Source organism: Hypanus sabinus, chromosome 12, assembly GCF_030144855.1.
Source record: "Hypanus sabinus isolate sHypSab1 chromosome 12, sHypSab1.hap1, whole genome shotgun sequence".
In the NCBI taxonomy this organism is placed as follows: Eukaryota; Metazoa; Chordata; class Chondrichthyes; order Myliobatiformes; family Dasyatidae; genus Hypanus; species Hypanus sabinus.
Window position 1 is genome coordinate 105,648,481 of NC_082717.1, and position 14,708 is coordinate 105,663,188.

The 14,708-nt window shown below is 48.7% G+C and overlaps 1 protein-coding gene across 3 annotated transcripts in view; it reads left to right on the top strand.

Moving 5' to 3' along the window:
• Positions 1–14,708, top strand: part of LOC132403223 (filamin-A-interacting protein 1-like) — a 381,794-nt gene that overhangs the window by 212,959 nt on the left and 154,127 nt on the right. The window contains exon 1 of one of the 3 annotated variants that reach the window (XM_059986629.1): positions 3,865–4,149. The exons of the other annotated variants lie outside the window; for them this stretch is intronic. Within the exon in view, the coding sequence (XP_059842612.1) occupies positions 4,009–4,149 (141 nt within the window). The 5' untranslated portion in view covers positions 3,865–4,008. Of the gene's footprint in view, positions 1–3,864; positions 4,150–14,708 lie in introns of those variants that run through there. 3 annotated transcript variants of the gene reach the window in all.

Genomic DNA, 14,708 nt, shown 5'->3' on the forward strand with positions numbered 1-14,708 from the left:
ATGCTGGCATGTAGAGTTAAGAGAAATCCACAGGCAAATTATACGTAAGTGAAGGGTAAAGGGATATTTAATTTAGGCTGATGGACAATGCAGGGAATGTTCTCAGTGAGAATTCTGCAACTGTCTCCTCACAAAGGAAAGGATGCTGTTAATGTTGTGCGTAACATGAACAGATGTGAAATATAGAAAAGGGAAACAAGAGTGAAAGAGATACAGAAGTTTGAAAGCATGTAACATCAGGTCCTTGGCTTTAACTCCGCTGTTATAATTTAGAAGTTTGAGGGGGGATCTTATTGAAACGTATAAAATTCTAAAGGGATTGGACAGGCTAGATGCAGGAAGATTGTTTCTGATGTTGGGGAAGTCCAGAACGAGGGGTCACAGTTTAAGGATAAAGGGGAAGCCTTTTAGGACCGAGATGAGAAAAAACTTCTTCACGCAGAGAGTGGTAAATCTGTGGAATTCTCTGCCACAGGAAACGGTTTAGGCCGGTTCATTGGCTATATTTAAGAGGAAGTTAGATATGGCCCTTGTGGCTAAAGGGATCAGGGGGTGTGGAGAGAAAGCAGGTACAGGGTTCTGAGTTGGATGGTCAGCCATGATTATACTGAATGGCGGTGCAGGCTCGAAGGGCCGAATGGCCTACTCCTGCACCTATTTTCTATGTTTCTATAAGACTATTGATTGGTTCCATAGAGCAATAAGATGGATTCTTGACCTCATGATCTACCTTGTTATGATCTTGCACCTTATTATTAACCTGCACTGCATGTTCTCTGTAGCTGCTACACTTTATTCTGTACCTGCCTTTGTCGAAGCAACTATCATTGCCGATAATAAAATAAAATAACTAACAAAATAACTATAAAATAATAATAATGGGGCCCAAAGCACATGCGTTATTACAACTCAAACATTCCTTTTATGTTACTCGTGCACAAGGAGAACAGTGTGGCCCCTGCCAACCACACTGATCTCAAGTTTGAACAGGAAACTTGTTTTAATACAGACAAGGCTTATCAGTTATGCTTATTGATTATTGTAAATAGTATATGCTTGAATTCCTTGTTCAAAAGATCAAATGCCACTCACAATTCCTCGTGTAATGCTTTGATATAACAACATACAACATATAACAATCACAGCACAGAAACAGGCCATCTCGGCCCTCCTAGTCTGTGCCGAACTCTTAATCTCACCTAGTCCCACCTACCCGCACTCAGCCCATAACATTCCACTCCTTTCCTGTCCATATCCCTATCCAATTTTACCTTAAATGACACAACTGAACTGGCCTCTCCTACTTCTACAGGAAGCTCATTCCACACAGCTATCACTGTCTGAGTAAAGAAATACCCCCTCGTGTTTCCCTTAAACTTCTGCCCCCTAACTCTCAAATCATGTCCTCTCGTTTGAATCTCCCCTACTCTCAATGGAAACAGCCTATTCACGTCAACTCTATCTATCCCTCTCAAAATTTTAAATACCTCGATCAAATCCCCCCTCAGCCTTCTACGCTCCAATGAATAGAGACCTAACTTGTTCAACCTTCCTCTGTAACTTAAGTGCTGAAACCCAGGTAACATCCTCGTAAATTGGCTCTGCACTCTCTCTAATTTATTGATATCTTTCCTATAATTCGGTGACCAGAACTGTACACAATATTCCAAATTTGGCCTTACCAATGCCTTGTACAATTTTAACATTACATCCCAACTTCTGTACTCAATGCTCTGATTTATAAAAGCCAGCATTCCAAAAGCCTTCTTCACCACCCTATCTACATGAGACTCCACCTTCAGGGAACTATGCACTGTTATTCCTAGATCTCTCTGTTCCTCTGCATTCCTCAATGCCCTACCATTTACCCTGTATGTTCTATTTGGATTATTCCTGCCAAAATGTAGAACCTCACACTTCTCAGCATTAAACTCCATCTGCCAACGTTCAGCCCATTCTTCTAACCGGCATAAATCTCCCTGCAAGCTTTGAAAACCCACCTCATTATCCACAACACCTCCTACCTTAGTATCATCGGCATACTTACTAATCCAATTTACCACCCCATCATCCAGATCATTTATGTATCTGGATCTCAGATCATTTATGTATTTATGTATGAACAGTATGCAAGACAAGCTTTTCACTGTCTTCTGGTAAATGTGACAGTAACTAATCATCCAATATGATCTTGTAGCGGTGTGCTACACGCAGCGCTAAAATTACGACACGGAGTCGGTAACTGTAGTCGAAGGAAAAAACTTTATTCGAAAACTTCAGCCTCACTTTTAAGCCTCTGTCAACCGGCCCCCCATGGCGAAGAGGCTCCAAAGCTCTGTGCTCGCAAACCCCCGTAGGCTATCTAATTGTGAGTCGGTTCGCATACGCTAGGAAATGAGCCGCCACATAACCCCCCCCCAGAACCGGCGATACACCCCCCAATGTCCACAGCCTGGGCCAGAACCTGCTTGGGAGGTCGGCCTCTGCGCCGAGGCGCCGGAAACTCGGCCGGTTGCGCCAGGTCCACATGGGCCGGCTTGAGGCGGTCCACCGTGAAAACCTCCTCCTTCCCCCCAACGTCCAGCACGAACGTGGACCCGTTGTTCCGGAGCACCATAAACGGCCCCTCGTATGGCCGCTGCAGCGGTGGCCGATGCCCGCCCCTTCGTACAAACACAAACTTACAGTTCCGTAGGTCTTTGGGTACGCAGGTCGGGTGCCGCCCATGCTGTGAAGTGGGTATGGGGGCCAGGTTACCGAGTTTCTCGCGAAGTCTGCCCAGGACTGCAGCGGGTTCTTCCTCTTGCCCCCTCGGGGCTGGTAGGAACTCCCCGGGGACGGCCAGGGGCGCGCCGTATACCAACTCGGCCGACGAGGCGTGCAGGTCGTCCTTGGGCGCTGTGCGGATGCCGAGTAGGACCCAGGGAAGCTCGTCCGCCCAGTTGGCTCCTCGCAGGCGGGCCATGAGGGCCGACTTCAGGTGACGGTGGAAACGCTCCACTAGCCCGTTCGACTGTGGGTGGTAGGCAGTGGTGTGGTGCAGCTGAGTCCCCAAAAGGCTGGCCATAGCTGACCACAGGCTGGAGGTGAACTGGGCGCCTCTGTCGGAGGTAATGTGGGCCGGTACACCAAAGCGAGATATCCAGGTGGCGATCAGGGCTCGGGCGCAAGATTCGGAGGTGGTGTCGGTGAGCGGGACCGCCTCTGGCCATCTTGTGAACCGGTCCACGATAGTCAGGAGGTGCCGCGCTCCGCGCGACACTGGCAGGGGGCCCACGATATCCACATGAATGTGGTCGAAACGCCGGTGGGCGGGATGGAACTGCTGCGGTGGGGCTTTGGTGTGCCGCTGCACCTTGGGCCGTCTGGCAGTGCATGCACGTTCTGGCCCATTCACTGACCTGTTTGCGGAGACCGTGCCAAACGAACCTGCTGGAGACCATCCGGACAGTTGTCCTGATGGAGGGGTGCGCTAAGTTATGAATAGAGTCGAAAACGCGTCGCCGCCAAGGTACCGGGACGACGGGACGGGGCCGGCCGGTGGCGACGTCACAGAGTAGGGTCCTCTCACCTGGGCCCACGGGGAGGTCCTGGAGCTGCAAACCAGAGACTGCAGTCCTGTAACTCGGAATCTCCTCATCCGCCTGCTGTGCCTCTGCCAGCGCCTCGAAGTCTACCCCTTGGGAAAGGGCATGAACGGTAGGGCGAGAGAGCGCATCCGCCACGACATTGTCCTTACCCGAGACGTGTCGGACATCCGACGTGTATTCAGAGATGTAGGACAGGTGGCGTTGCTGGCGGGATGACCAGGGGTCGGATGCTTTCGTAAACGCAAAGGTAAGCGGTTTGTGGTCCGTGAACGCGGTGAAGGGCCGACCTTCTAGGAAGTACCTGAAATGCCGGATTGCCAGGTAGAGCGCCAACAGTTCCCGGTCGAAAGCACTGTACTTGAGCTCGGGTGGCCGCAGGTGTTTGCTGAAAAACGCCAGGGGTTGCCAGCGACCTGCGATGAGCTGCTCCAGCACCGGGGCTGGTAGGAACTCGCTGCAGTCCTGGGCAGACTTCGCGAGAAGCTCGGTAACCTGGCCCCCATACCCACTTCTCAGCATGGGCGGCACCCGACCTGCGTACCCAAAGACCTACAGAACTGTAAGTTTGTGTTTGTACGAAGGGGCGGGCATCGGCCACCGCTGCAGCGGCCATACGAGGGGCCGTTTACGGTGCTCCGGAACAACGGGTCCACGTTCGTGCTGGACGTTGGGGGGAAGGAGGAGGTTTTCACGGTGGACCGCCTCAAGCCGGCCCATGTGGACCTGGCGCAACCGGCCGAGTTTCCGGCGCCTCGGCGCAGAGGCCGACCTCCCAAGCAGGTTCTGGCCCAGGCTGTGGACATTGGGGGGTGTATCGCCGGTTCTGGGGGGGGGGGGGGTTATGTAGCGCCTCATTTCCTAGCGTATCCGAACCGACTCACAATTAGATAGCCTACGGGGGTTTGCGAGCACAGAGCTTTGGAGCCTCTTCGCCATGGGGGGCCGGTTGACAGAGGCTTAAAAGTGAGGCTGAAGTTTTCGAATAAAGTTTTTTCCTTCGACTACAGTTACCGACTCCGTGTCGTAATTTTAGCGCTGTTTGTAGCACACCGCTACAATTGGTGACTCGTTCAGCCTGCGGTAGTCGCCGCACGGTCTCCAGCCCCCCGTCGCTTTGGGCACCATGTGCAGGGGGGAAGCCCAGGGGCTGTCGGACCGCCGGATGATCCCCAATTCCTCCATTCTCTGGAACTCCTCCTTCGCCAGTCGGAGCTTGTCCGGGGGAAGCCGCCGAGCACGGGCATGGAGGGGTGGTCCCTGTGTCGGGATGTGGTGCTGTACGCCGTGCCTGGGCATGGCTGCTGTGAACTGCGGTGCCAGAACCGATGGGAACTCCGCCAGGACCCTGGTGAAGTCGTTGTCGGACAGCGTGATGGAGCCGAGGTGAGGGGCTGGCAACTGGGCCGCGCCCAGGGAGAACGTCTGAAAGGTCTCGGCGTGTACCAGTCTCTTCCTGGGCAGGTCAACCAGCAGGCTGTGAGCTCGCAAAAAATCCGCACCCAGAAGCGGTTGGGCTACGGCGGCCAGTGTGAAGTCCCACGTGAACTGGCTGGGGCCGAACTGTAGCTGCACCTGACGGGTGCCATAGGTCCTTACTGTGCTGCCATTCACGGCCCTCAGGGGGGGACCCGGTGCCCTGCTGCGGGTGTCGTAACCCGTCGGAGGTAAAACGCTGACCTCAGCCCCAGTATCGACCAAAAAGCGGCGTCCCGACCTTCTATCCCACACATACAGGAGGCTATCCCGATGGCCAGCCGCCGTAGCCATCAGCGGCGGCTGGCCCTGGTGTTTCCCGGGAACTTGCAGGGCGGGCGACAACGGCGGGCTTCTGCGCCCCACCGCTGGTGGTAGAAGCACCAGTGGTCATTGGGCCGGGGGTTAGTGGGCTCTGCGGCCGGGCCTGGACTGGTTTGCTGCCGGGAGCGTGGCTGGGAGATCTGTGCGATGGACGCCCCGCTCACCTGTTTGGCGTTCCACAGCAAGTCCCCCCGGGCTGCCACCTTCCAGGGGTCACTGAAATCCGCGTTGGACAGCAGCAGGCGTATGTCCTCGGGCAGCTGCTCCAGGAATGCCTGCTCAAACATGAGGCAGGGTGTGTGTCCGTCGGCGAGAGACAACATCTCATTCATTAAAGCCGATGGAGGTCTGTCGCCCAAGCCATCCAGGTGCAGTAAACGGGCAGCCCGCTCGCGCCGTGAGAGTCCGAAAGTCCTGAGGAGCAGGGCTTTGAATTCCGTGTACTTGCCGTCGGCCGGGGGCGACTGTACGAACTCCGCGACCTGGGCAGCTGTGTCCTGGTCGAGGGAGCCCACCACGTAGTAGTAGCGGGTGTCTTCTGAGGTGATCCGGCGAACGTGGAATTGGGCTTCGGCTTGCTGGAACCATAGGTCCGGGCGCTGTGTCCAGAAACCCGGCAGTTTCAACGAAACCGCATGAACAGAGGCGGCGTCGGTCATTTCTGGTCCAAAAATCGTTTGGACCGTCGGGGTCACCAATTGTAGCGGTGTGCTACACGCAGCGCTAAAATTACGACACGGAGTCGGTAACTGTAGTCGAAGGAAAAAACTTTATTCGAAAACTTCAGCCTCACTTTTAAGCCTCTGTCAACCGGCCCCCCATGGCGAAGAGGCTCCAAAGCTCTGTGCTCGCAAACCCCCGTAGGCTATCTAATTGTGAGTCGGTTCGCATACGCTAGGAAATGAGCCGCCACAATCTGATCCAATTCAATCTAACCCAATCTGGGTTTAATATTACTGAAAACGGATTCATTGTCAGGCTTATATCAGCTTACATGGCTGAATTGAAAAAAATATCTAAGCATTGTGAGTTCAGTGCTGTGCTTAATGATGTTTGGTTTGAGGAATCTTACAAGAAAGCATTCAAATACGGCTCCTAACTGAAGCACAATCACATTTGGAAAAGCAGTTGAAATCACTGTATCAATGGAAACTGAAGCCAGAGATGCAATTGAGTCGCGGTCAGGAATAAGCGCGAGCGATAACGAAATTGCAACCTCTAAACAGAAACCTGCCTGACTGAACAAATTGTGTTACTGTTGCAATAGGGGCTCACATACACCAGAACAATACAAGTTTAAAGGTGAAATTTATAGAAAATGCCACATATACAAAAAGTCTGTTGGGCAGACACCCTGCACAGGGAAGAGAAGAAGATGATAAGAAGTGAAGTTGCAGTTTCAGAAAGAGCACTAATCTGCATACTGTAATAAAACATCTGATAATAAGAATGACACAGGGCTGAATTTACAATGTGGAAACTAATAATCAACAAGCATTATGGCTTACAGCAAAAGTGAATGGCAAATTAATTAAAATCGGATTAAGATGGCTTGGCTGTTTCAGTCATTCCACTAAATCAGTTTGAATGACATTTCAAGCATACTAAACTGAAGCCTGCAGATATTCAACGAAGCAGTTACATTGGAGAAAAGATAGCTCCTGTGGGAATGGCATCCATAGCAGTGAACTACAACAGCCATCAAGCCACATTGTGCTTGTATGTGGTAGAAACTGAATTGGCCGTGATTGGCTGAGACCAACTAAACTTGGTTGGAGATCCATCCGCCACTGGCATGACACATCCCCTGTAACATGATCAACTGAAGGTGAATTGAGAAAGGTATTGGGTGATACGAGTCAGAACGATATAGTCCAGAATGAGGGGTGACAGTTTAAGGATAAAGGGGAAGCCTTTTAGGACCGAGATGAGGAAAATCTACTTCACACAGAGAGTGGTGAATCTGTGGAATTCTCTGCCACAGGAAACGGTTTAGGCCGGTTCATTGGCTATATTTAAGAGGAAGTTAGATATGGCCCTTGTGGCTAAAGGGATCGGGGGTATGGAGAGAAAGCAGGTACAGGGTTCTGAGTTGGATGATCAGCCATGATCATACTGAATGGCGGTGCAGGCTCGAAGGGCCGAATGGCCTACTCCTGCACCTATTTTCTATGTTTCTTTTTCTATGTGATGCCACAGCAGTGTTCGAGGATGGCAGTGGAAAATTCAAACATATCAGGTGTAGAATGCCACTAAATAAAAATGCCACACCCAAGTTTTACACAGCTCATCCGGTTCTGTGATGAAGTAGCCAGTGAGCTGGATTACATGGAGACCAAAGGAATTCTTTCCAAGGTTGAGTGGAGCCGTGAGCAACACCAGTGGTTCCGGTAGTCAAGAAGCATGGGTCTGTCAGGATCTGTGTCACCATCAACCCTGTACTGAAAGTAAATCGATGTCCTCTACCCAGGATAGAGGATATCTTTGCAAACACTTCAGGAGGAAAATACTTCAACAAAATGGACTTAGCTGAGAGCTATGTACAGGTGGAGATGGAAGAAGAGTCCAAAGTATTTCTCGCCATATATACTCACTGAGGGCTTTATCGCTATAATAGGCTTGATTTTGGAGTAGCATCTGCTCCTGCGCTTTGGTGGAAAGCTAAGGACCAGGCATTCGGTGTTACCTGGATCATATCATTGTTACCAGTGAGGATGGCGAGGAACATCTCCAAAACCTCAAGACGATTAGATGATTATGGGCTCAGAGTGTGATGCAACAAGTGTGAATTCTTTAAAGCAAGCACCACTTACTGTGGCCACACCATGGACACACAAGATTCATTCAAGTGTGCTGAGAAAATTCGAACAGTGGTGGATTCCCAAGGCCAACAGATAAGTCATAATCGTGGTCCTTCTTAGTATTTGTCAATTACTATAGTAGGTTCCTTCCAAACTTGGCTACTGGACTTGTTACTACAGGTCGGGAAGAAATGGCGATAGACAAAGCAGCGTGAGAGGGCTTTCCAAAAAGTAAAGGAAGTGATGATGTTAGACACCGTATTCACACATTATGATCTACATCATCCAGCGAAGCTTGTCTGTGACACCTCGCCTTATGCTATAGGTGCAGTCATGTCACATGCTATGAGTGATGGAGGTGAAAGCCCCATAGTCTTTGCATCATATTCCCTTACCGCTGCAGAGAAAAATTATGCACAGATTAACAGAGTGGCCTTGAGTCTGGTTTGGGGTGTAAAATGTTTCAACCAGAAGCTGTATGGAAGAGAGTTTACAGATCCTCAGCCACAAGTGTCCATTTTCAGTCCATAGGAAGATGTTCCACTGACAGCAGCAGCACGAATGCAGAGATGGACTCCGTTTCTTCAAGGACTCAATAACAAGATTGAATTCAAGAGGACGACTAATCATGGAAATGCTGATGGTTGTCCTGTTTACATTTGGAAAAGAAAATACCTGAAAAGTGTAGAGGAAAGGACATGCCACTGGACATACTCTCTTCAATGCAAATTGAAAGTCTCCCTATTATGACAGAGATGATCCAAAGGGAAACCAGAAAAGAGCCTACACTGTCTCGGATATGCATGGCCACCCAGAATGAAGCAGAAACTCCAGTTCCCCCATTCTTACCGGTGCTAGGATAAACATGCCCTTGATGGGAGTTGCCTTATGTGGGTATTGAGATTTGAACCACCCAACCTGAGAGTTAAAGTGTTGGAGTCATCTAGTCATGCCAGTCATCTAGTCATGGTTAAAATGAAAACATTGGCTCAAGGCTTTGTCTGGTGGCCTGGGATAGATGAGCAGATGAGGCAGCTTGCCATGCACTGTTTAGGAAACCAACACATCCAAAAGATGGCAAGAGCAGCTGCTCTCCGTCTCCGGGAATGGCCTGCATTGCCCTGCCAGAGGATTCATGTGGATTTTGCTGGACCGTTCAGGAGCACAGATTTCTTGGTAGTATGTGTGCAGTTACCAACCAGCCGGAAGTTGCCAATAGTCTTCCATGATGTGTTGAAAAACCTCTTCTCAGGGACTTGGTCAGCTTAGAAGCAGCTGGCTACTAATTGTTTGTCCAGAGTCAACAAGATGCAACATCAGCAGAGCAACCTACACTGACCCTCATCAACTTCCTTCTTGCATATCACACTCCACAACCAGCAACTCACCAGCTATCTGTGCTTGAATCTCCTCAAAACCAAACTCAGGAGCACCAGCAGAGACAAATCGAAGGCTCCTCAAACAAGGAGATTGTTGGATGTACTGGGTAGTTGGAAAGATTAAGGACAGAATTGGACTGCTCTCCTGCACAAGTGGAGATTTTGTCTGATATCATCTGGAGATGACACATCAATCAGTTGAAGAGGGCAGAGTCAATTGTTAGCAAAGAAATATGCCTGGAGCTGTCAGAACTGGTACCTGCGGTCCCGGAGTCATCTCCAACTACCACAGAACCTGAGACTGTTTCACAGCCAGAAGCCAAGCAGAGTGACCCCACTCATCAGGAAAGATGTTATCCCACAGGAGTACAAAATCCTCCACAGTGATTAAATCTTCAGACCTGAATGGGACAATGTAAAATTTACTACGCTGTGGATGTCTCTATAGCAGCTGTGTTACATAGTATACTGTGTGTGTATATATAGTTATGTACCCTGTAACTGGGTTAACAGACCAGCAGAAATGGAAGGATACGTTGGAGTCTGGTGGTACTGTACCTGAAGGTGTTTATTAGTAAACTAAACAATACAGTATCAAAAATGCAAATATACATATAAAACAGAAGTGTAGGAATAATAATCAACAGTAAAAACAAGCTCTATCAAAGCCTAGGGGTAAATGAATTGTCATAAGAGAATATAGAGTTCAGTTCAGTTCAGTTTGTGCTGAGGTAGTTGGTTGTTGTGTTGCAATGTTGGAGAGAAAGAGAGAGAGAGAGAGAGAGAGAGAGAAAGAGAGAGAGAGAGATGAGCAGCTGCAAGAGAGAGAGAGAGAGAGAGAGAGAGAGAGAGATGAGCAGCTGCAGCAGGCAAACCTTCCGTTGTCTTCTTGTTCCGTTGTACTGATGTGGTCATTCGGTTACGACCCCTCCGTTCTCGGCTAGACCGTTCTTCCGTGGTGGGCTCGTCACTCTGGCATGAGTGGACACACACACACAAGCCCCCACCGGCCCTGCTGTAACACTGTGAGCTTTACTGACCAATCTCCCGATTCGGTCCTCGAAGCCCCCACCTTCCTGTGGGTTCACAATGCTCAGTCAGTGTCCACTGGTGTGTCTGAGGGTGTCTCCCCAGACCTGTCTTTTATCCCCACTGACGGGGTATCAGCCATCCATCAACTCAATATGTCCATGTCCATCAAACTAGTCCGCTCCCTGCTGGCTCAGCAAGAATGTTACCGAGCAAAGAAGTGTCCTTGTAGCGAAAGATTGTTTACCCTTCCATCAGTGAAGAAACCATAATACTAAATCACCCGACTCGCTCTCTCTAATCTGTGGCAGATGCCTCTCCCTCTGTTCCTCATCTCTCTCTCTCATTAGCGGCACAATTCCCCGGGGGGGGGGGGGGGGTAGCTCTGGACCACATTTCCATCTGGTTTGTTCAGCACACAGAACAACATATATAAACATTGGGGTTGGAGTTTATAGCTAAGCATAGAAGAGTGTTAGGTACTTAATATTTGAGTAATACTGTAAATATATCATTTGATTAAGCATTTTTTGTTTACATAATTCATCACAAGTTATATATGTACAGGTCATAAGTGTGAGTCTCACTAAAAGAAAAGCTCAGATTAGACACATTATCTCCAGCTCCGTGCTTTTCTTTCAACTAGGTTTATGTTTTGGAGTTACAAAGCATGGCAGTTATCTGAAAAGGATTCTGCTGTGGTGGACGCCATTGCAAAGGGAACACTCTGAACCATGCCACACAGAAATCAGTTCCCTCTGCACTAATCCTGGAACGTGCGTAGCCCTCCAGTGAGTAACTTCACTCACCACAACACTCAACTGATCACTGAACACAACCCATGGACGCAACAACTCACGTTGTTTGTTTATTAATTGATTGATTTATTATTTTTGCTTGTTTTTTTGTACTTGTGCAGGTTATCTTCTTTTGCAGATTGCCTCTCAGTCTTTGTGTGTAGTTTTTCAAAGATTCTGTTGTATTTATTTTTTCTACCGTGAACGCCAGCAAGACAATGAACCTCAGGGTTGTACTTGGTAACATACACGTACATTGGTAATAAATTTACTTTGAACTTTGAACATTGAATATGATTTTTTTACGGAGTGATTGCAGCAAGTAGTGGAGTCACCTTTAACACAGGGGTTGCGATTCTTTTCATACCGTGGAGACTTATCGTTAACCGAGGGGTGTGTGGACCCCAGGCTGAGAATGCCTCCGTTAAAGAGAAGGTCGATGACAATATGAAGGGACAGGTGTTGAAGGCAACACACAAAATGCTGGAGGAACTCAGCAGCAATGGAGAGGAATAAACAGTTAACATTTCAGGCTGAGACCCTTCATCAGGACTGGCTCGACATTGGCCAGAAGGCCCTGAATTTTGGGTTAGATGAACTGAATGCGCTTGTACGGCCACAAAGGCTCGGTCACTTTCAGTCAACATTTTTCTGTTGTGTGGCTCATACTTGAAGCCTGCTTGAGGGGTAAAAAGTTTAGCAGAAGTTAGTGGCACAGCTCCACAGCAAAGAAGCCAGCACTGTTTCAAGTGGAGGACTTTGGTTAAGCAGAACTGCATGCTGGACAGATGAAGGGAAGTGAAGGTCCCAGGGTATCATGAGGAAGAGTGGAAGACTATGCGATGCCTGGGTAACAAAGCAATGAAGTTGCAAGGAGCAAGAATTTGCCGTGGAAAGGAGAAGGTGTTTAGCCAAGCAAGGACTGGTACAAAAAAAGCTCTAAAAATTAAACACTGGCGATGTGCATGCTAAAGCTGTGGGAATGAAGCACTGGCAGACGATAAGTAGTTTTGCGCAGATTGTGAGCGAGTTGTTACGAGAGTCCCCCAGAATACTTCAGTTGTTTACAGTTTAGCATGTGCGGAGCTGTTTCTGTGGCCAGCCATGTGTTCCTGCCCATGTAACCATCCAAATCTTTCAGCCAATCCGATGAAACGAGAGGCTGTGGCAAACAATCTGAATGGTAGTTTCCTTTCATAATTGGATTTGATATGGAGCTTTTGCAACAAACATGTTCATATGACTTCACATTTGTTTTTTGTTAAATTGTCCCAGAAGGTTCTCATTGTGAAAATTACATTGGGTCTGCATTTTTCTCAGGGCAACAGGCTGCTTCCCCAACGGCAGAACTGACGGCCTGTCAATGTCGTCAATGAGCACGGACGAGGAATGTCAAATGGGGAGAAGCGGACATTTATGTCCTGTGGCCCTCCCAACAGACACAGCTTTTGACTTTCAGTTTATTGAATTAAAGGTTTCTGACGGCTTCAGCACATGACTCCACTTTACACAACAGACTTGCCGCCAACTGTTCTGTTAGCTCACTCACTATTCTAGCAATCAATTTATTGGATTAATCTCACTACAAGTTGTTATTTTAAGTGGCAGGCAGCTCATCTTCAAGCAGGCCCCACAACAGGACTGACCCACAATCGACTGAAGGAACTTGACCGGTCGAGCAGCATCTGTGGGAGGAAGAATATTGGCGGTGATTTGGGTCAAAACCCTACATCAGGATGGAGGGCGGAGAGGTCAGCATAGAGAAAAGAGGGAAGCAGAGAGAGGAATCCCAGGCCATTGTTGGACTGAGGAGAGGTAGGTGGTGACAGGTTGTGGGGGGGGGGGGGTGGTGAGCAAGGGTGGAGTTGAGTTGGGAAACCATAGCAGGTAGATGATAGATGGAGGCAGACAAAGAGAGTGGACATATTTCACAAAATCTGATGGAGCAAGAGGGGGGGAGGGGGGGAGTGTCAGGTACTGTGTGTGATATATGCATTGTGAGTGTTCTGTGATCCAGAGGAACGTTGTTTCATTTGGTTCTGTCTATGTATAGTCAGCTGACAATAAACTTGAACTTGAATCTGAGTGTGATGCTGGAAGATAATTGCTGGAGATAAGCAGGAACACAAAATGCTGGAGAAACTCAGCAGGCCAGGCAGCAAAATCAGTTGATGTTTCGAGCTAAGATCCTTCTTCAGAGTTGAAAAGGAAGGGGGAGGAAGCCAGAATTAGAAGGTGAGAGGAGGGGGGGAGTACAAGCTGGCAGAAACCAGGGGAGGAGGAAGATGGGACAGCAGGGGAGGGGATATGATGTAGGAAGCTGGGAGGTGATTTGTGGAAGAGATAAAGGGCGAAAGAAGAAGGAATCCAATAGGAGAGGAAATTAGACCATGGAAGAAAAGGTAGGTGGACAGGAACCAGGGACAGGTGATAGACAGGGGAGGAGAGGAGAAGGGGTAAGAGGGTAACCATTTTGGGGAATGGAAAAGAGCAACAAAGGGAGAGGGGCGAAACTTCCCCCTACTTTCTTATCAGGCATCTGCCCCTCTTCCTTCTAGTGCTGATGAAAGGTCTCAGCCCAAAACAATTCCCCTCCAAAGCTGCTGAGTTCTTGCAGCACTGTGTGTGTGTTGCTCCAGATAACAAGCATCTGCATAACCTGAGCAATTAATGCTTGGAACTAAGTCAGCGATCTCAAGCAGAACTGCAGATGCAGATATTCTTCCTCCCACAGATGCTTGGTCTTCTGGTTTCCGGTGACAACCAATGGCTCTTGTTGGAGCAGTGCATGTGTACCATCTCTGAGTGAGAATTCGATCGCCTTACGCTGTAAGAGGTAGGAGCAGGAAGAAAACATGTGGCCACTTGAGAATGCTCCACAGTCAAAGCAAAACTCTAGTTCTGAATAGTAGTTTGTAGTTGTCACATGTACCAAGTTACAGTGAAAAACTTTTTGTTTGCATGCCACCTGTACAATGCAATGCAGACATAAATACATCAAAGTAGTACTAAAGACAGTAAGCAGAATATACTGGTATAGTTACAGAGCAAGTTCACAACAGGTTGACAATCAGGTGTACGAGTTATAATGAGGCCGATAATGAGATCAGGAGTTCACCTTTACTATGTAAGAGGTCTGTTAAATAGTCTGATAAGAGTGGGATAGAATTCTCCTCGAGCTTGGTGGTACGTGCTCAGGCCTTCGTACCCTCTGCCCAACGGGGGGGACGAGAAGGGAGAATTACTGGCGTGAATGGGGTCCTTAATTATGTTGACAGTTTTCCTGAAGCAGCAGGAAGTGTAGACCGGGACCAT